This window comes from Malus domestica, chromosome 15 (genome assembly GCF_042453785.1).
Source record: "Malus domestica chromosome 15, GDT2T_hap1".
NCBI lineage: Eukaryota > Viridiplantae > Streptophyta > Magnoliopsida > Rosales > Rosaceae > Malus > Malus domestica.
The window spans coordinates 13,753,777-13,775,977 of record NC_091675.1 but is presented as its reverse complement, the minus strand read 5'-3'; the positions used below and the strand labels follow the sequence as shown (position 1 = coordinate 13,775,977).

At 41.0% G+C, this 22,201-nt stretch overlaps 2 protein-coding genes and 3 long non-coding RNA genes across 6 annotated transcripts; all 5 read left to right on the top strand.

Annotated features, from left to right (window-relative positions):
* The first annotated feature begins 2,798 nt into the window (after window positions 1-2,798).
* LOC139192586 (uncharacterized) lies at window positions 2,799-4,530 on the top strand. The gene is made up of 3 exons (XR_011576787.1): window positions 2,799-3,024; window positions 3,448-3,514; window positions 4,321-4,530. It is a non-coding gene; the product is annotated as an uncharacterized lncRNA (long non-coding RNA).
* Window positions 4,531-5,128: 598 nt separating this feature from the next.
* Window positions 5,129-7,107, top strand: LOC103400453 (protein kinase PINOID 2-like). The gene is made up of 2 exons (XM_008339103.4): window positions 5,129-5,813; window positions 6,066-7,107. Exons 1-2 carry the CDS (start codon window positions 5,233-5,235, stop codon window positions 6,964-6,966), a joined length of 1,482 nt encoding a protein of 493 aa, XP_008337325.3. The 5' UTR covers window positions 5,129-5,232; the 3' UTR covers window positions 6,967-7,107.
* A 10,226-nt stretch (window positions 7,108-17,333) lies between these two features.
* LOC139191643 (uncharacterized) lies at window positions 17,334-18,147 on the top strand. 2 transcript variants are annotated; one of them, XR_011575752.1, is made up of 4 exons: window positions 17,334-17,473; window positions 17,558-17,655; window positions 17,739-17,836; window positions 18,012-18,147. It is a non-coding gene; the product is annotated as an uncharacterized lncRNA (long non-coding RNA). The 2 variants fall into 2 exon arrangements; XR_011575751.1 differs by having other exon boundaries at window positions 17,470-17,655.
* Window positions 18,148-20,119: 1,972 nt separating this feature from the next.
* On the top strand, window positions 20,120-20,456 carry LOC114822206 (uncharacterized). The gene is made up of 2 exons (XR_011576418.1): window positions 20,120-20,277; window positions 20,364-20,456. It is a non-coding gene; the product is annotated as an uncharacterized lncRNA (long non-coding RNA).
* Window positions 20,457-20,820: 364 nt separating this feature from the next.
* LOC139191639 (uncharacterized) lies at window positions 20,821-21,766 on the top strand. The gene is made up of 2 exons (XM_070812619.1): window positions 20,821-20,839; window positions 20,920-21,766. The coding sequence occupies exon 2, from the start codon at window positions 20,923-20,925 to the stop codon at window positions 21,571-21,573; it is 651 nt and encodes a 216-aa protein (XP_070668720.1). The 5' UTR covers window positions 20,821-20,839; window positions 20,920-20,922; the 3' UTR covers window positions 21,574-21,766.
* The last annotated feature ends 435 nt before the right edge of the window (window positions 21,767-22,201 follow it).

Below are 22,201 nucleotides of genomic sequence, written 5' to 3'. Positions count from 1 at the left end.
TTCCAGAAATATCTTGATAAATTCGTTATTGTTTTTATTGACGATATTCTGGTATACTCTAAGTCCCAAGCAGATCATATCCGACACCTTAATTTGGTGTTAAGGAAATTAAGGGAGCATCAGTTGTATGCCAAGTTCAGTAAATGTCAGTTTTGGTTGACTGAAGTGGCATTTTTGGGGCATGTTGTATCAGCTCAAGGTATTCAAGTTGATCCTCAAAAGATTGCAGCAGTGGAGAATTGGGAGCAACCTCGAACCGTCACGGAGGTACGAAGTTTTCTTGGCTTAGCAGGTTATTATCGACGGTTCGTTCAGGATTTCTCTAGGATTGCTTTACCGTTGACAAAGTTGACCAGGAAGGATGTTAAATTTGAGTGGGATGAGAATTGTGAGCGGAGTTTTCAACAATTGAAGTATTGCCTCACTCATGCACCGATGTTGGTACTTCCCGACGATAGCGGTAATTTTGAGATATATAGTGATGCTTCATTAAATGGTTTGGGATGTGTTTTGATGCAGCATAATAAGGTGATTGCCTATGCTTCTAGGCAGTTGAAGAATCATGAAAGGAACTATCCTACTCACGATCTTGAATTGGCAGCAATTGTTTTTGCTTTGAAAATTTGGAGGCATTACTTGTATGGTGAGAAGTGTAAGATCTTCACTGATCACAAGAGTCTTCAGTATTTGTTTACTCAGCATGATCTTAATCTTCGTCAGCGAAGGTGGATGGAATTGTTAAGTGATTATGATTGTTCTATTGAATACCATCCAGGTCGTGCTAATGTAGTAGCGGATGCACTGAGTAGGAAACCTCAAGGTAGGCTTAATGCCTTATATGCGAGTCGTGTTCCTCTTCTTGCTGAATTGAGGACAACAGGGGTAAGGTTGGAAATTGAAGACCGAGATGGAGCTTTTCTTGCTAGTTTTCAAGTCAGGCCAGTTTTGGTGGACCGTATACTTGCAGCTCAGATGGTGAATGAGGAAGTTCAGGAGTTGGTTCAGTTAAGAAGTGAAGGGAAAAAGAAAGACCTCAGAATTCGGGAATCAGATGGTATGCTCATGCAAGAAGACAGAATGTATGTTCCGAATAATGAGGAATTGAAGAAGGAAATTCTGGATGAAGCACATTGTTCAGCTTATGCGATGCATCCGGGAGGAACAAAAATGTATCATACCATTCGACCATTTTATTATTGGCCGGGTATGAAAAGAGAAATTGCAGAATATGTGAGCAGGTGTATTATTTGCCAGCAAGTGAAAGCAGAAAGGAAGAAGCCCTTTGGGCGAATGCAACCCCTTCCTGTTCCCCAGTGGAAATGGGAAAATATAACAATGGATTTCGTGTATAAACTTCCTCGTACGCGAAATGGATTTGATGGTATTTGGGTGATTGTGGATCGACTCACCAAGTCTGCGCATTTCATTCCTGTGAGGGAGAAATACCCTCTGAATAAATTGGCTAAGTTGTTTATTTCGAAGATTGTCAAGTATCATGGAGTCCCAGTAAATATTATCTCCGATCGAGACCCGAGGTTTACTTCTAAATTTTGGGTGGCTTTTCAGGAAGCTCTGGGTACTCAATTACTGTATAGCACAGCTTATCATCCTCAAACTGATGGGCAATCAGAGAGGACCATTCAGACGTTGGAGGATATGTTGAGATCTTCAGTACTGCAATTTGGTGATTTTTGGCATGATCGTCTGGACTTAATGGAGTTTGCTTATAATAACAGTTTTCACTCGAGCATTGGTATGTCCCCATTCGAGGCACTTTATGGTAGGGCGTGTCGAACGCCATTATGTTGGTCTGAGGTTGGTGAACGGGTATTAGAAGGCCCTGAGATCGTGGATGAGACGACTCAAAATGTTCAGGTAATTAAGTCAAACCTGAAAGCAGCCCAGGATCGACATAAGAGTTTAGCGGATCGGCATACTACTGATCGAGTGTATGATGTGGGTGATTGGGTATTCTTGAAATTGTCGCCTTGGAGAGGTGTGGTACGATTTGGGAAAAGAGGAAAGCTAAGTCCGAGATATATTGGACCTTATGTGATCATTGAAAGAGTTGGTGAAGTTGCCTACCGGTTGGAACTGCCTCCGGAGTTATCTAAGGTCCATAATGTGTTCCATGTCTCTATGCTTCGGCATTATGTTTCTGATCCTTCTCATGTGATTCCTCCTCAACCGTTAGAGATTAATCCGGATTTGACCTATGATGAGGAACCGGTCACTATCTTGGATTGGAAAGATAAGGTTCTAAGGAACAAGACGGTGAGTTTGGTCAAGGTGTTGTGGAGGAACCATTCTGCAGAGGAAGCTACTTGGGAGACGGAAGACCGGATGAGAGAGATGTACCCAAGATTATTCTACGAGTATTGAATTATGATTTGGTTATGGGAATTTCGGGGACGAAATTCTATAAGGAGGGGAGATTGTCACAGCCCGTCCCGGAGGTACTTTTGACGGGAATGTGAAATGACAGAATTGCCCTTATTGGACATTAAGGTACGTAGGTACGTAACGTTATTTTGAAAATAGCATTGGTTGGATGGGATTTTATTGGAAATTGATTTGTGGTATGTTTGGTTAGGATGAAATGGAGGGTGTGGATTAATTTGGACCACACATGACCTTCCTCTCTCCCTCTCCTTTCCCCCGTGCTTTCCCTGTCTCTGTCTCTCTCTCTCGACTTCACACACACACACCCATATCGTACGGACCTTCACCCAAAACCCTTCGAAACTCAACGGATCGGGGCAAATAAGGTATGTATCTTCATCGTTTTGACGTCCTGAGTTCATTGGTGCTAGTTTTAGGAAGTGAAACCTTCGATTTCACGTAGATCCCGAACCTCCATTTTTGAGGTACTGTTCATGCGAACGTAAAATGTTGTGTTTCAGGAGATTTCAAGCTTGTGGTGAGCTTTAGGAGGTCCTAAGGAAGCTCGGGGACGTTCGTTGGAGAATTTTGGACGCCGGGATCGTAGGTTTCAAGTTTGGCCGAACCCTTGGTTTTTGCAAGGTGAGATTTCGTAGTTTTTAGGCCCTAAAACTAGTCCAACGTGATAGTACACTCTTAGGGCTTCAATTTGGTATAAAATACGAAGAAAATGGGTGAAAAACGAAGGAGAATAGTGAGTTTGAAAATCGGCCGGAGTTCGGCCGGAGTCCGGCCACCGGAGAACCAGTCCGGCGAGACCTGCGAAGAAGACGACACGTGCGCTGCACGTGCTGCGCGTGGCCAGCGCGTGGACCCGTGCCACGTGTGGCGCGTGGGGGCGCGTGGGGCTTCCAAAAATTTTTCTAAAAATTTCCCGACGCTCGTGACGTCGAGTAGGTCGATGTGGTATATTCATATACCAAAATTGAGCATCGTATGAGAAGTTATTTCGAATTATTGGTGATATGCTTAAAATTAATGTTTTTATAGTTGTTTCGCATATAGGTGAGACGTATCCCGAGGACGACCGCATCCAGGGACGCCACGGGGGTTACGACCCGTCGACTTATCAGTGAGTGGGCAGTTTTGTTTTCGTATTACCTATATACTATTGTTTTTCCCAGAAAAATGCTTTTATGCGAAATTATGTTTTGAAAATGCCATGCATAGAATTATTTGGAAAATGTGAATTTCATATGAGTTATATGATTGATATATGATGCATACATGTTGCATGGTGCTGTGGAGGCACAGGTAAGTCAGGTGAGTTCGTTTATTCATTGAATTGTTGTTGTTGAGATGTTTGAGCTCATAATCTGCACCCTAGGTGTTAGTGCTTATATTATTCACCACACCGCACGCTCGCCTTGGATCCAAGTAGGTGGATGTCGTACAGACCATGTGAGGGTTCCGACATGCTAGTCGTACAGATCACTAGGCGTGATTCCGACTAGTGGGTGACCTTAGATATGCGCGCTGATGATATGATGAGAGAAGCACTAGAGCGTATTTTTACACCTTTCATCGTATAGACTACCTTACGTAGTTCCGAGTGATGTGCAGAGTAGGGCCGTATAGGTCACTGTGGTGACTCCGGCTTAGTGAGATATTGAGCTATTGAATTAATCGTATAGGACCAACTGCAGGGTCTCCGATTGATTCCTTATTTCACCTGATTTATATTTTGATTTATGGCATGGCATGTTTTCTTGAAAATGTTAAAGATTTGAGATTTAAATGTTGAGACTTTATATGGTTATATAATTTCTGGGAAAGTATACAGGTTTTTACGGCGAGGGGATATAACTGTTTTAATGAAATGTTTTGGAAAACTAATTTGTTTTACTGACCCACTCATTTTGTTTTGCGCCCCTCCAGGTTCTAGTTTAACGGTGGTTGGCTCACGAGGTCCTTTCCGGCTTTCTGACAGATTTGGGACATGTAGGACTCACCTGAGGGTGATGTATTCTTATTTTAGTCCTACTTGACTGCAGTTAACCTATGCTCTGAACTTATGTGTTTACTTGTAACTCGTCCGGTTATGTCCGTAGGTGGTTATGTTGAGTTTGGTTTGAATTTCTGTTGATTTATGTTGTTGTTACGCTTCCGTGTCGTGCTTATGGTTACGTCACGCCCACGTGACGGCCAGCACACCTGGATCCCTCCGGATCAGGGTGTGTCAGATGATATCCCGATATTTCCATCGAAATTTCCGTGGTTTTGGACTACCAATATTTCCGATATCATCGATATTTTAGACCTTGCCTAGAACATTGACTCGGCACTTAAGTTAAAAACTTAAGTAGAGACGTCCGGACTACATTATTCATTGGATTAACTCTTACAAAAATAAGAACACTCTAAATACTATGATTTAACTTGATTTTATGATTGGTCACACTTAATGTGAGAATTGTTCGAATAAAACAATTATCAAGAAGTGAAGTTTCTCTCCTTAACTTTCAACAAAATTTGGCATGTTTTGTATTGGAATACGATTTTTAGTATGTATGAGTGAATGGAGAGTGAAACATTTAAAATGAGGAATACCAATAATGTCTTTCACGCATACTTTAACACGTAAACTGATTATACTTCGTTATTATAATCCACTAGTATCATACACTGATTTTTCTTTTATGAGCAAAAGTAGCGCTTTGTAACTTTGTTTGAACATCACATATTTTGAATAAGCTAAATAACCTCATAACCTACTAGTGCCCACAAACCCTTTGCTATAAAAGCCCTGATAAAGCACACATAACACACTCTCTCTGCTCCTTCACAACAATGGCAGCCATAACAACCAAAGACGATTCGGACTATGACAGCAGCTGCTCATCCATAACGGTTCCGAATTCGAGCCGGAGCTGGATGAGCAACCTGAGCTTCAGCAGCCGCCGCCGGAGCTCGGTCTCCGTTTGCTCCTCCACCACTGAAGCCTCTCTGCTTTCCTCTGCTCACAAGCCCCACAAGGCCAACCAACCTGCATGGGAAGCCATGCGGCGGCTCCGCAGCTCCAAAGGCCGAGTTGGGCTCGACCATTTTCGGCTCCTCCGCCGCCTAGGAAGCGGCGACATTGGAAATGTGTACCTTTGCCAGATAAGAAACCCGGTTGTGGGTTTGCCGCAGTGCTTTTACGCGATGAAAGTGGTTGACAGAGAAGCACTTGCTATAAGAAAGAAGCTGCACAGAGCTGAGATGGAGAAGGAGATTCTGGACATGCTTGATCACCCTTTTTTGCCTACTCTCTACGCTGAGTTTGATGCTTCTCACTACTCTTGCTTGGTTATGGAGTTTTGCCCCGGCGGCGACTTGTTCGCTGCCCGTCAACGCCTCCCCGGAAAATGCTTCAGCATCTCATCTGCTAGGTAATTACTTACTTCGTTTAATTAATCTAAGTTAGTAGAAAATATTCTCTTGTCAGATAGTCTGATTATTTTAGTCATAAATCAATTAACTTCATTTAATTAAACTTAGCAGGTACTTGATAATTGGATGTGTTATTTCATCCGAAAGTTTGATATATTATGTTACGTTGTGTTTAATTAGCCTTGCTTTATTTTGTGGAAGTGGAATAAAAATTTGAACTAATTACAATTTTTGGGCTGAATTAATCGCAGGTTTTACGCGGCGGAGACACTGTTAGCTCTAGAGTATCTGCACATGATGGGCATTGTTTACAGAGACTTGAAGCCTGAAAATGTACTGGTTAGAGAGGATGGGCACATCATGCTCTCAGATTTTGATCTCTCCCTCAAATGCGACGTGGTTCCAAAATTGCTAAGGCGAAAATCAGAGCTAGAATCGGACCAGAAGAGCGCAAAGAGCTCATCAATGTCGTATTGTGCTGCTGCGCCCATGCAGCCTGTGCTTTCTTGCTTCTCTGCCTCCCACAAGAAAAAGAAAGGCACAGTCACAACCATAACAGAACAAGTCGGTGCTGATAATGATGTTAATCATGATTATGATGATGATTATAAAGAGCTGAACCCGGAAATGGTGGCCGAACCAATCCACGCCCGGTCCAAGTCATTCGTGGGGACCCACGAGTACTTGGCGCCTGAGGTAATCTCAGGGCAAGGCCATGGAAGCGCGGTGGACTGGTGGACATTCGGAGTGTTTTTGTATGAAATGTTGTACGGGCGGACGCCTTTCAAAGGAGAAAACAATGAGAAAACCCTAATCAACATTCTTAAGCAGCCATTAAGGTTTCCAAGAGTTGTGGTCAGCAGCAGCAAAGAGCTTGAGGAAATGGTCAGAGTTCAAGACTTGATTAGCAAGCTACTGGTGAAGAATCCCAAGAAGAGAATTGGGAGCTTAAAGGGATCTGTGGAGATCAAAAGGCATGATTTCTTTAAGGGTGTGAATTGGGCTTTGGTTAGGTCAGTTAGGCCTCCTCATGTCCCTAATAGTGATTTGCATAATAAGATTAGGAATAATAGAGTTAATTACTTGCCTAAGTTAAGTAAGAAGGAGAGGGATGAACCATTTCAGGTCCCTCATCACGTTGATTATTTCTAATTTTATTGCTTAGGTTAATGTTGTATATAGGTAAAACAGAAAGCACATTTATTTTCATGCTTGACACCAAAGAAACTAAGAATTTTCCTCTGTTTTCCCTACTAATATATGAGAATTGTGATTTAGATAATGTACAACAAATTAGTCACTCTGTTTCATGTCTATTGATCTTATTACTAAACTAAAAAACACTTACACGCATAGAAGTGTACATAGTTAAATTGAATATCGTCACAACCATGTCCAAATAGTTTTGAGTCTCTCTCATTAGCATAAAATACAAATAAATGAATGTGCAAGTAGAGGTGTAAAGTAGAGGATCCCATAATTGTCCCAATGTTATTTTCATGAGCAGTCTATGAAGACATGTGAGGACAATAATTACTCTTTGTCAATGATGGAAAAAATTATATAATAAAAAAGAAAATTAAATCATATTTTTGCTTTTTACCTTTTTACAAAATTCATCTACTTTTTGCATATGGGCACTTTCATATCCACGCATTCACATGCTGTTTTTCACCGAGAAAGAAACTAACAAAAGCATCATGCTTCCTTCCCTTCTTTTTGTTCTTCTGATATTTCTGGTCACGTAAAGTGCTGGCTTCTTTTTCCTATTCCCCATATCCATCTAAGCACTTTTTAAGGAGGATTATCAATAAATTAACTAAAAGAATGTACGATTAGAGAGCAAAGTCTTAAAGCATCTACCAATCAGTTGAATCCATATGATTAGCATTATTGTTGTATGGAACATTTCAATCCTTACATGTTCACCAAACAGAGTTTAGAGTATCAGTCCAATTTATGGAAAATAGTCAAGTTTAGAGCGAACAATTAAAAGGATTCCTAAGATCATTTCTAATGGTTGAGCTAAAAGTCAAATATTTTAGTCTGAAAAATTTAACTTTTAGCCTAGAAATAACTTTTCTACCCCAACCGTTTTGGCTTAAAATTTTAGCCCGGGATTATTAAAGAATGAATTTAAGCTATTTTTTTTGTTAAATTAAATTTAAAAAAATTAATATGTAGACTATCGTAAATTAATTTTATGAACATTTTAATCTAAAAAAATTTAAATTATGATAAATATTGAAAATTTTAAATTCCGATTTCTGGGCTAAATTTTGGGGGGAATCTGGCATTGATTTAACATTTAGCATTTAGCCCAAAATTTCCCCTTGGGTTGGATTGGGTTTGGGGGAAAATTTTGGGGGGTAATTTGGCTTTTAGCCCACCATTGGAGTTGGTCTAAGACATATCAGCCGGGATTTGGATTTAATGAACACCTAAACGGATTCCTGAGACAAATCAGTTAGGAATTGGTTTTAATCCAATCATTTATGTCTAGACAATCTTCCTAGTACACAGGAATGACATCCCTACATTGGTTGAGTGCATCACTTGTCATGTAATACTATGTAGCTGATTGGTGCAACCTGATTACTCATACGTATATCAGTACGTAAGATGTGATTGTGCATAATATGTATAAAGATTTCGAGAGGGAAACTGCATGCCTCTTAAGTCAACGGTATGTGCATGAAGGGTCAGTAGAGGTTTCATTGGCTTTCTAGAGCTTGCCATTTTGTCTATACCATTGATGGAAATCCAGACTGATCAGAGGGGTTGATCGTGCAGTCTTCATCACTACTTTGCAGCAGCACGCGCAGGAAAGAGACAGGGCTGGCTATATGGCCCGGCTAACCTCTCTCTCATGGATTCCAGTATGCTCCAGCGTATCTTAAGTTGATACACTGGAATTTTATCCACTAAAATTTAGAGTTTAAGATATTCTTAAGCATCCCGGTGTTAGAATATCCCAAAGCATATATAGTAAAACTTTTTTTCTTTGAGTTACAAAGCATAATAGAATTTCGCCCTTTTTGTTCTTTCTTTAAAATTAGGTCTAAAGCCTGGTGTTCATTGTATGTAATATATGTGCATGGGCCTTGCTAGCTATCGGTTTCACCAAACAAGTGAAAGAAACAGCTAGGAATTGTAATGATGCTCTTGAACTCAAATCATTTGAATCTGCTCGGCCTAATTAAACTGGGTCTATATGAAAACCAAGGAAATGAGGACTGTATAGTACATATCATGGCCAAAATAATAAAATATTTGGTAGACTTTGTACATAATCACCACTATGGCGATGCTATGTAGTTTAGAAATTTAGAAATTTTGAGTTTGACTGTCGCGTGGCATTAATATTAATAATCCAAACAGTGTCATACTAAAAAATTATTCTCAGTAATTGCTTGTACAAGTTATAATTAAATTCATAATTATGTGATTTGTAAAAGGAAATTAAAAATAGTTAATATATATGTAGTGCATTGAATTTTAAATTATACTAGCTAGTCAAATATCCTTTGGCCAAAACATGATTGTGGTGATTAGACAAGCCGTCTTTTCTCATGGCTTTCATTGGTGGATTGTCTGCCATTTTATTTTCATACTCTCCTCATCCTTTTATGTTTGTGTGATCACGGTTAAGTCATGTCAACATTTTATATTCCTATTATTTTTTGTTTTATTATTTATATTGACGTAGTTTAACCGTGACCACACATCACAGGAAAGCATGAAAAGAGTATGAAAATGGGAAGACAGACAATTCACCTCCTTCAGAAATGATATAGGAATTCGACCAACATAGTGTTGCTTATCATTCTCTTCATTGACAACTACTTACAGTTTGAAGCAAAATCCTTGTTTTTCATGTATTGGTTGTTTATAATTATAGCAATAATGCTCGATTGCTTTAGCATTAAGAAAGAATTAATTAGTTAGGATCGGGACCAAATTATTTGTTAAGTGTAATCAACTGCAAAAAAGTTGCATAATTTCAGTTCTGGAATGTGAATGATAGTATTTTGTTTTAAATTTTTATTATGTTTTAAAATTTTTATTATGTTTTTCTTTCTTATGAAATTATTGACTGCTCTTCAGCATCATCAGATTATCAGATGCCATAATCACGAATTTATCCATTTAATCCTTCAATTTTGAAAACCATAATGACAATCGGATTCGTTGTCGCCAGAAACTGGGAGTCAACAAAAGGACCTCTTTGGTGGTCAAGGTCTTAGGTCCAAGTTTGAGGTGTAGAATGAGGCCAGAATTGGATTCTACAACCTTAATACAAGACCACCCCTCACATGTGCCTCAAGGTTTGAATTGACGAATGTCTCCCAATGATCTTTCACTAAGTGGAAGTAACACTTCAATCCACAAAGTACAGTGAACTAAAAAATGTTCGATCTTTCTCTTGATTCTCTAACTTCAAAATATGATATTAAACTGTAACATTATATATCTCTAAAATTATTCACAGATGAGAAGAATGGATATTAAATGAATTGAAATGGTTGACCCGTCGCCTATTCACGGAAAGCAGACCTTGTGTTGTTTACCAAAAGGCAACTGAGGCAACCCTTCTGTGACAGAAAAGTTTAAACGGTTATAGGTAAATAACCACAATTACCTGTCTGTCATAATCGTTGCCCATCCATTTTCTGTCTTAATGGTAGCAACTCATTTTACTCGACTGTTTCATAGCCCTTGGCTAAGAACCGGTAATTTGAATCTCACCCAATTCCTATGCAACATTGCAATATGCATAAGGAAATTAGTCAGGAAACTTTTCGAAAGAAAAGTCACTACCTTTGCATATCAAATAACTTTTCACTGCAATTCACTCAGAACTGCCAATTTCCATTCAAAATAGATTAAATATTATTTTTTCCTAACATATTTTACACAGTACCATCACACATAAATTGATAAGCAAATTTAATAAACTAATTAGCCATGTTAGGCTAACATTATTACTTTGATTAGTCGAAGGTACCTTGTCTTCGGTCAACACATCCCAAATTTTATTTTTTGGTCCGTACAAGTTTAGTCATCATCTAGTCTCATTTCGCAATCATGATACCAATATTCTAAAATTTAAATTTAGATAACATACTAGATTTTTCATGTTCATAGGCTACTATTTTGGGGAAGACAAATACACTGTGAATAAACAAATACAAATGGGAGCTACCCTAGCTCGCTAGCTTAGGTATATTTGTGAAGTGATTTGTCAGTCGACATGGCACATTGGGCATATTACAAACAAAAATATCAACCTTACTGGACCGAGAATTGGAACTAAGAATCAAATGAATAAAGTCATCTTTTTTATCTTTTACTTCACCTACCTTTGGTCACTTGATTAACGCTTGAAGCCTTAAAACAGAAAAGTGTTACAATTATCTCTCTTTTAATAATTGATCATTGGAAGAGAAAGATATCAGTGCATTTGTGATAAAGAGGTCTCCCTCGTGACACGTTTTTATTGTTGTATTTGAGCATTATGAGGTAAAGGAGATAGATAATTCAATTAACACTGCAAGTATTACTAATTTACTATTCTTAGACGTAAGTATTTGTAAGAGAAACAGATATAAGTTGATGTACAATAGAATCTCTCAGACTGGTGATGGTGCAAGGATAGACAACATATGAAACCAAACACTGGCGACCCACTGACCTAGAACGTTTAGCAGAGGAATTTGAAGCACAGCTTGATAGGCGTAGGGTGAAGGCCAATAGGTCATGAGTTACACGCTATGATTTAAATAACATTCAATATGTATAATTAATCTGGTGTTACAAGTAGAATAAATAGGCAATGTAAGTGTTGCTCTAAGTTTCATCTTTTGTTTTCCAGATTTATCAATATAGTCTTCGAAAATTCTCTCACTTTTCTGGTGGATTCCAGATGAATCATTAAGGGTGAACTCGAGGATCCCTATATTTATCTTCTTGCTGCGTCAGTTGGCATCAGAGTAGGTTTGCCTTGGCTCGATGGCGAATGACCCAATGAATGATAGGACATGTCCTGGCGGGGAACCAGTTTCCAGGAGAGAGTTTGACGCTCTTGCTGTGAGCGTTGAAGAGATTCGGCAATTGCTTCTCAACATGGGAAACAACAACGACAACAACAATCTACAAAACAATCGGGATAACCGACGTGGTGGTGGTAAAGGCAACCGCAATGGTCATCGTCAACGGGAGGCTAGTGAATTGGATTTTGAGGAAGAGATAGAACATCCCGAGATCCCACTTGCTGCTAATCAGAACAACCGACAACCCATTGAAGATTACCGGATGAAGGTGGACATCCCTTATTTTAATGGCCATCTATCCATTGAAGGATTTTTAGATTCGCTTGTGGAGGTAGAGAGATTCTTCGAGATTATGTCGGTACTGGAGGAGAAGATGGTTAACATAGCGGTTTTTTGCTTGAAGGGAAATGCGGCTGTATGGTGGGATAATTTGCAGAAGTCGCGAAGAGGCAGGCTAAACAACCGGTCAAGACATGGCGTAGGATGAAACAGTTGACGATGGACCGTTTCATTCCAGTGGATTACGAGCAGCATCTCTTTCGCCTCTACCATAATTGTACCCAAGGTAGTAGGGCAGTAGAGGATTATATTGACGAGTTCCTACGGTTGGCAGAAAGAAATTCTTTGAATGAGACTTAGGGGCAGACGGTGTCAAGATATGTCAATGGATTGACGACGTCAATACATGATAAAATCGAGTTACAAGTTTTCTAGGATGTCCATGAGGCTCAAAATATGGCTATGAAGGCACAACAGTTAGAGAAAGAACTGAAAGAAGGTGAACAAAAGGAGAAGAAATCGAGCTATGGCAATAATAATAATTACCAGAGAAGGGCAGCAGATTCTTATGTTCCTAACAAGGAGAAGAAAAAGGTTCAGCCAACCTATGGAAATAATTATGTTGATGCACAAAATCAGTGAGGACTTTGGTACAACATAAAGTGTTAAGTTTGTGACCTTCGCTAGATTGCTCCGGTCACTAGTGTGGATAAGTATGTAAATGAATAGAGACAGGGAAGCAAACACAAGATGTACGTGGTTCACCCATATTGGCTACGTCCACGGAGTAGAGGAGTTCTCATTAATTGTGAAGGGTTTACACAAGTACATAGGTTCAAGCTCTCCTTTAGTGAGTACTAGTGAATGATTTAGTACAAATGACATTACGAAATATTGTGAGAGAATGATCTCTATTTATAGAAGAGAGTTTCTAGTTTCATTCTGACATTGACACGTGTCGTGTTGTGATTGGCTTATGATGTTAACACGTGTCGCGTTATGATTGGCTTCTGATGTCGACATGTGTCGTGCTGTGATTGGCCTCCTGGTTGTAGGGAAACTCTTCTGGGTCCTTGACCGTATTGTTGATGCACAAAATCAGCGAAGACTTTGGTACAACAGAAAGTGTCAGGTTTTGTGACCTTCGCTTGGTTGCTTCGGTCACTAGTGAGGATAAGTAAGTAAATGAATAGAGACAGAGAAGCAAACACAGGATGTACGTGGTTCACCCAGATTGGCTACGTCCACGGAGTAGAGGAGTTCTTATTAGTAGTGAAGGGCTTACACAAGTACAAAGGATCAAGCTCTCAATTTAGTGAGTTCTTGTGAATGATTTAACACAAATGGCATTAGCCAATATTGTGGGGGAATGGCCCCTATTTATAGAAAAACTTGTAGCTTTGTCACATTGACATGTGTCATGTTATGATTGGTTCTTGATGTCGACACGTGCTGCGCTCTGATTGGCTTCTAATCTTGACACGTGTCGAGTAGTGATTGGCCTCCTGGTCGGAGGGGAACTCTTCTGGGTCCTTGACAGTATAGCGTTGGCCGGTGCTCGGTAGTTTCGGGATTGGTCAAGTATGGTACAAACAGTGCTCCCCTAAGTTCCCGAGTGAGGGAAACTCCTCGGTTGGGGACTTGCAAGATCCAATCTCTTGAGTAATCACGAAACTTCTAAGTACCGAAGTGTGGTCTGATCTTCATCTGCCCTTCTCTGGAAGTACCTTTCCTCCATCCGGGAATGGTGTATTTAGCTGATGTTGACGCACAAGGTAATGTATCAATTTCACTTGAAGCTTAGTTGTAGTTTCGGGCTTAGTCAAGTGTGATACAAACCCTATAGTAGGAGTCCCCCAAGTCGCCGAGCTAGGAGATCTGCCGAAAGAGGTGACAGACAAGGTAAGCAGTCAAACTTCCAAGTAAGCAACCCAGGATCAGAGGTTTGACTTCGGCTTCCGGTTGATTGTTCTCCTTCTCCTTGTCTCTCATTCAACTGCCAGGATAAGGAGAAGCAAATGGATAAGAGATGATATGAGATACTTTTGCTTTTGAAGAAGTAACTTTCCACAGGCTTATTCTTGAACTGTGCTGGAGGGTTTTCTGGTGCCCTTCAGAGTATAAGGCCGACTCAAAAATTTGAGGGTCAAAACAAGTCCATCAAATCTAGAGTACGTTCGACCTTGATGATATGGGATACTTTTGCTGTTGACGGAATAATGAATGTGGTATGGAAAGGTGTCGTGCTGTAGTGATCTGTTTCAGCTCACCGTTGAACCTTCTGCTTCAATCTTTTGCATGGCAGAAGTGGTGTGCAACCTTTGCATTTTAATGGTCCTTCAGAACATTCCTTCATAGTGACTCATCCACGCTTGGCAGCTTCAGTGTAAAGAGCCAATATCTGATCAACTGTCATGAGGTATTTGCCGGTGGAATTCGTGACCTTGACAGCAGTTGAGGATGAGTACTCGAGAGCAATGCTAAGTAAGCAACCAGGCAAAGGCTCCAGGCAGTCAGTTCCAAATTGGAGGTTTGATTTCAGGTTCCGACTGACTGCTCTCTTTCTCATTGTCCTGCAGGTGTGGACAAGGACAAAGACAAAGATAGGGAGAAAGCATGATATGGGATACTCTTGCTTTCGACCCTGATGATATGAGATACTCTTGTTCTTGGTGTGGCTTATTTGCTGAGGTATTATCGGGGGGAAATAAAGCTGAGTATTTCGAGAGGTTATGTTGAAGGTGCCTTTTCGAATGCGAGAAAGGGTTGAGCATTTTTGCAGGTTTGCCTGTCCGTTGAGGAGGGAGGTCAATGTATATAGGGATTTCCCAATAACAAGTAGTAATGCTATTCCTTTACCCTTCTTGGTCACAGCAATGTAGTGGGAGCTGCCAGCTTCACGTGTTTTAATTTTGTCAGAGCACTTTGAAAAAGTGGTATGTGGTATCTGGAAAGCTGATGTTACGTGTGAAGATTACAGACAAGCTTTATCTAAGGAAATCTGGCTCTCGAAGTTCTGAGAGTTGTGCCTCTTCGGTTTTCGAACAAGCAATCCCGTCGAGGATCTGACTCTCGAGATTCGGAAAGCGGTGCTACTCCGGTTTTTGAGAAAGTAATTATGTTGGGAGTCTTTTCTCGAATGTGAGTAAAGGTTGGACGTTCTTGCCAACCTGTCTTGCCGCAAAACACGGAGGTCGACACACATAGGGACTTTCCAGTTGTTAAGCAGTGGTGCTGTTCCTTTACCCTTATGGGTAATAGTAGGGTAGCCGGAACTTCGAAATTCTCGTGCCTAAACTTTGTCAGAGATCTTTGACAAAGTTATATGTGGTACCCGAGGAGTTGATGGTGCATATGGAGAGCGGTGATTGAACAGTAAGATTCACGTGCTTTCTACTTCACCAGAAATCTTCGACAGATTGCCCGTAATTTCCGCAAAGCTGATTGTGCATGTGACAGGTGCTGACGAGGCTGCAAAAGCAGGTGCTTCTTCGATTTCTGAGATCGGCCCTCGTGGTCTCTGAGCAGCCCAGCTTTTGAGAAAGCAAACGCCTCTTCGATTTCTGAGATCGGCCCTCGTGGTCTCTGAGCAGCCCAGCTTTTGAGAAAGCAAACGCCTCTTCGATTTCTGAAGCTCCGTCGAGTGCAAATTTTTATAGAGGCTGGCATTAAGTTCCACAGCACACTTGAATCTCTACCAGTAGAAGCTCATTTCTTGCACTTCTAAGATCTTGATTTGTCTGACCTCTTCCTTCTTCAACACATTTGAAAATGTCTGGACCCTCCGACCGTCGTTTTGACTTGAACCTTGGAGAAGAGACAGCCACGCCTTCTCCAGACAACATATGGCGCCCATCCTTCATATCCCCTACTGGTCCTCTTACCGTTGGGGATTCTGTGATGAAGAATGATATGACCGCTGCAGTGGTGGCCAGGAACCTTCTCACTCCCAAAGATAACAGACTACTTTCCAAACGGTCTGATGAGTTGGCTGTTAAGGACTCTCTGGCTCTTAGTGTTCAGTGTGCAGGTTCTGTGTCTAATATGGCCCAACGCCTATTTGCTAGAACCCGCCAAGTTGAATCACTGGCTGCTGAAGTGATGAGTCTCAAACAGGAGATTAGAGGGCTCAAGCATGAGAATAAGCAGTTGCATCGGCTCGCCCATGACTATGCTACAAACATGAAGAGGAAGCTTGACCAGATGAAGGAATCTGATGGTAAGGTTTTACTTGATCATCAGCGGTTTGTGGGTTTGTTCCAAAGGCATTTATTGCCTTCGTCCTCTGGGGCTGTACCTGGTAATGAAGCTTCAAATGATGAACCTCCAATGCCTCCTCCTTCTGGGGTTTTGTCAAGTACTGAGGCTCCGGATAACCACCCTCCGGTGCTTTCTCTTTCTGGGGCTCTACCGACTGCTGAGACTTCCCCTAAGCAACCTTTGTGAAGGCTCCATTTTGTTTGTTTATTTTGACTCATGCATATGTACATATTTGTGGCTTATCGAAAATATTAATAAATAAGCTTTGCTTCATTTCAACATATTGTGTTAAATACACCAAAGCCTTCTTCATAAAGTTCTTTGAATTTTTGCTTTTGTTGAAACCTGTATTGTTGAAGCTTTGTGAGTGAAGCATGTAGTTTGAAGTAGTGTTCCCTTAATTTCCCGAGTGAGGAAAACTTCTCGGTTGGAGACTTGAAAAATCCAAGTCACTGAGTAGTCACGAACTTTTGAGTACCAAGGCGTAGTAGCATATGGTGGGAGTCCCCCAAGTCTCTAGTCGAGGGAGTTGACGAATGAGGTGTCTTGCTAATAGTCCATGTCGTAAGTACCAAAACTTCATTCTTTTGTTTTCTAAGTGGTAGCCCCGGACTTTTTCTTCATATATTTTGTTTATGAAGGTTGCTAGGCCCGAATAAGTGGAATGGCAGAAGGTGTAACGGTTGGTAGCTGTTTTATGGAAAGCCATCTGACTACGATAGTCTTGCACATGATGACTATAGGGAGATACACACACATACTGCTATGATAGAGGGTGTAACCGTTGGTGCATTACAATCATAATGGAAGCATCACAATGATGGAAGCATCACCATGATGAAAGCATCATAATGATGAAAACACCATAATGATGAAACATCATAATGATGTTTCTTTGGTGGAATTGTTTTTCATTTCCCCTAACACCCTGAATTGGTTTTCAATATAAGACCATCATCTGTAGCTCGAATCACAAAGTTGTCTTCATGAAAGTTGTTCTTTAATTCCTTAACGACAACATATCCAAATTTGAGAGCCATCAGATCAGTACAACTCTAGAAATTCAGGTACGACGAGTGATTGTTCATCATTTGTCTGTCAACACGTCAGACCTGTTGTGAGCTTCAAAAACTCCATTTTCTCTTGCTCAGATCAACATACTTGCTTCATCGAAGTTGTTCCTTAACTTGTGAACTACAACATATCCAAATTTGAGATCCCTCGGAGCAGTATAACTCCAGAAATCCAGGTATGATGAATGACTGGTTATTATTTTTCTGTCAACCCGTCAGATTTGTTGTGAGCTTTGAAACTCCATTTTCTCTTGCTCAGATCAGCATGCTTTCTTCATTGAAGTTGTTCCTCAGCTTGTGAACTACAACATATCCAAATTTGAGGTCCCTCGGAGCAGTATAACTCCAGAAATCCAGGTATGATGAGTGACTGTTTATCATTTGTCTGTCAACCCGTCAGATTTGTTGTGAGCTTTGAAACTCCATTTTCTCTTGCTCAGATCAGCATGCTTTCTTCATTGAAGTTGTTCCTCATCGTCTCTTTCATAACATATCAAAAATTCAGAATGAACTAATGGTTAAATATTTCCAGATCTTCGAAACATCACAGCAGCTTCGAAATCTGCAAGAATCCGACTGTCATGCTTGGAGCTTCAACACTTTAATTTCCGTGGCTCAAACAGAAATGGTTCCTTCTTGAAAGTTGTTCATCTGCTCAAGAACTAGAGGGTGTCCAAATTTCAGCTCCATTGGAGAAAAGCAGCAGCTGCAAAAATTTGATAGAGAAAAGGAGGCGAAGCTTTGTTGGATTTCTAGGCTGGGGAAGATTCCAGTTTTTGTAGCAACTTCAGTACTGGTGAATTGCTTGTATTTTTGTCCATAACTAAATTTTGGACTTTGAATTATTATTTGATCTATTATAATATGTTTGGGAACATATGTAAGTGAATAAATAAGAAAGAAGATTTTGGGCCCTTGTGGGTGTAAAACAAAAAATGTTTATGTTTACCCAAGTGTTTTTGTACAAGTTCAAGGGCATCTTGGGTTTTGTGAACAAAATTTGTTTATTTGGAGCAAGGTTTTGTGTTGAAGCTTTCTAGGTGAAGCGTTGATGGTGAAGCTTTGTAGATGAAGCTTCCTAGGTGAAGCTTTGATGGTGAAGCTTTGTAGGTGAAAGTATGTAGAGGGAGCTTTCTAGGTGAAGCTTTTTTAGGTGAAGCTTTTCGGGTGAAGTTTTTTGGGTGAAGCTTTGTGGGTGAAGCTTTTTAGGTGAAGCTTTGTGGGTGAAGCTTTGGAGGTGAAGCTTTGTAGGTGAAGCTTTTTTTTTTAAGTGAAGCTTTTCGGGTGAATTTTTGGGTGAAGCTTTGTGGGTGAAGCTTTGTGGGTGAAGCTTTGGAGGTGAAGCTTTGTAGGTGAAGCTTTTTTTTAAGTGAAGCTTTTCGGGTGAATTTTTGTTTGGGTGAAGCTTTGTGGGTGAAGCTTTGGAGGTGAAGCTTTGTAGGTGAAGCTTTTTTTTTTAAGTGAAGCTTTTCGGGTGAATTTTTGTTTGGGTGAAGCTTTGTGGGTGAAGCTTTTTAGGTGAAGCTTTGTGGGTGAAGCTTTTTAGGTGAAGCTTTGGAGGTGAAGCTTTTCGGGTGAAGCTTTTTGGATGAAGCTGTTTTTTTTTTTTTTTTTTTTTTTTTTTTTTTTTTTTGGCGCTTGACACGGTCTTCATTTGCTTGTTTTGTAGTGACTGTGGAAGACGGATTGCTTTCTGATTAAGAAGGGTTCCGGCCTCGCTTTGCACCATCTTCATGTGGGTAATATAGGAACTTCCTTATGTTTTGATCATGCATGTAGTGATAGAATTTGTTTCTTCTTATTGTAGATGTCAGAGCCTGGAAGTTCTAGTGATGAGGGCTCTTCTAGCTTTAGCTCTAAGTCTGAGTCTGCAATGTCGGAGTCTTCAGGGTCTTTGTTAGAGTCCGGTACTAGAGAAACATTGGATGATCTTCCCAACCGTCAAACTTTAGCCATTGCTAGTTCTTCCTCCATGGCGTTGGGTGAGGGGGTTGTTTTTGATGCCATACCCATAGTTCGCTCTGAGTTCACAGCAGACCATCTAAAGAATAACTTGTTAGATAATGAGAAGCAGGTTGAGGCGCTAAGGCAGTCATGTAATATCCCTCGTAGTGTAGGGATACGTTTGGTACATGATGAAGAATGGCCTTCTGAGCCTCCCCAGGGTCATGTTATGTTCTACACCCAGATATTACTGACTTTAGGGGTGAGACTACCTTTACATCCGTGGTTGCAAAAGATGTTATCTTTGATCGGATATGCACCTGGGCAACTCAATCCTGGTTTCTGGGATACTTTGATTGGATTTTATATCATTTGGATGGAGTGTGGGTTGTGTGAGCCTTCCTTCCATCAGTGGCGTTACTGTTACAAGATGCGCCCAGCAAAATCATGCACTGGTTATGCCGAGTGTGCATGTCGGAGTGAGAGAGAGCGTATTGTGTATGGTAAGAAAAAGGCATACTACACATGGAAAAACCGTTGGTGCTTTCTGTATAATGATTGGGAGTATGATAAGGGTGTCACGCCTGAGCGACGTGTGCTTACTCACTTCCAGACTGTAGGTTGTAACGTATCAACTGTTCGTACTATTTGCTATTTGTTGTGGTCTTTTCTTGCTTCTAACACTTTGCTTCATGTAGTGACGCGGGGCACCATCAAACTGTTTGGGCAGGAGCTATCTGACATAGAGAAGGTGTTGAGGGTGCCCAAAGAGGATAGACACTTAAGCAAGCTACGACCCTTATTTCGTCGGTACGGTTTCCAACCCTTAGTTTCCGAGAGCCAGGGACGATCGAGTAAGTTGTATCCTTCATGTAAACTTTGCTCTTTTCCTTACTTTATTTGGAAAGTTGTATTTCTTATTTTGATTTTCCTTATGCAGTGGAGAAGGTAAGCAAGAAAACAGGGACTAGCACCCATAAAAGGAAAGCACCAGTGTTAGTTCCTTCGGAAGACATCCTACCGCATAAGAAAACTCATAAGTTCCGAGGGGAACCATCCGTTAGACCTAAGTCCCAAGATGGGGTCCTTAAGGGGCCTGCCTTTAGGAAGACTGGAGTCGAGGCCGTTGAAAATGCTGCTGCCGTAGTTGCAGGAGAAGGGAGCCGACTGTTGCCTCCTCCTCTTACTATGGAGCACACTGTCCAGGAAAGTGATCCTGGTTCCCGCCATGAGGGGAAAGGCAAGGAAAGAGCTGGCAGTGTCCCGTGGAAGGACTTGAGGGTTGCCACGCGGCCAAAGGATTTTAGGGATATCAACAATTGCTTGGCAGGGCGTCGATTCGCCTTCGATGAGCTTGGAGAGCCCTTAGCTAAGGATGAATCGGATTGTGACCGGATGTTGAAGCTGTCTTCATATGTGAGTGTTACTTTGTCATTTCCTTACTTTTTCCTCTTTATTATCATTATTTAGGTAGTGATGATCGTCTTGCCATGCAGGTCATGGCTGAGTATCACGACAGACTGCAAGAGGTTGAGCGGTACAAGGCAAAACTGAAGGAGAATAAGCAGCTTGTGGACGAGGCCCGAAGGAATAAGGGACTTTTGACTCAGGCTCTCCAACTGAAGGACGAAACCATGGAGAGCTTGAAAAGGCGAAATGGTGAGAACCTAAGGCTTAAGAAATTGTTTGAGGCAACTAAAAAACAGTTGGAGGTGGCTACCTTGGAGGTATCCAAGGTTAGGGGAGAATTGGATGGTGCCTTAGTTGAGATTTCTGAACTGGAGAAGAGCATTCCAACTGAAAGGGAGGCTGCTGTGCAAGAATACTTAAGTTCTTCGACCTTTCATCTTGCTATTAAACCCCACTGTGCTCAAGAAGCTCGCTTTGAAAAAAGGAAATGGATGGCCGTCCTTGATCGTTATGATGATGGGAGCATTCTTCGAAAATACCACAAAGATATAGATGAGCATCATCGAAAGGGCGAGACATTTGTCCTTGCTGTTGATCCTAGCAGCGAAGATGAGTCTGATAATGAAGGTAGTGCTGATGCACAGACTCAGCATGGTGAAGAGGGTCTTGGGGATGCAGAGGATGATGGTAGGACGCGGAGTGATACTGCCAGGGGTTCGGCTTCAGATGAGAATGAATAGCAGTGTCTTTACTATCTGCATGTATTCTGGATGTAGTAGTCTGATGTGTGTATAACATGTGCCCATGTTATAAGCTTGAGAGTTTTGGATTTTAGGTGTTTATGAGTGTTTGCACTATTATTAATGCATGTTTGGCTATGTATGAATAGATCTATTGTTTGGATATAAGCCCTTGTTTGGTTGTTCCTTTCTTTGTATAGTCTTGTCGACACATACTTAGATTTTGTTTCGTGTTGGATATATCTGCTTTGAGGTTTCAACACTTGAGTGTTCCATTGCTAGGAATGTAAAAGAGTGAGGGCTGAGTTGGCTAAATTACCTCTTTATTGAATTCATTGCCAAATGGCCTTCATTACATAGGATGCCGAACGGCTATAGCTCAACACTTGTACATCGTGAGTCTATTTGTAGTAGTACTTCAAGTGATCAGCGTTCCATGGATGGCCAAGGGTCTTGCCATCGGAGCTTCTAAGTGTGTAAGAGCCAGGGCAACTGATGCCAATGACTTCATACGGTCCATCCCAGTTTGGACTAAGTGTGCCTTCACTCGGGACTCTGTCGCAGAGTAATCTTTTCTTTAAGACCCAGTCTCCTATTTTGAAAGAACGAGGCTTGACCCTAGAGTCAT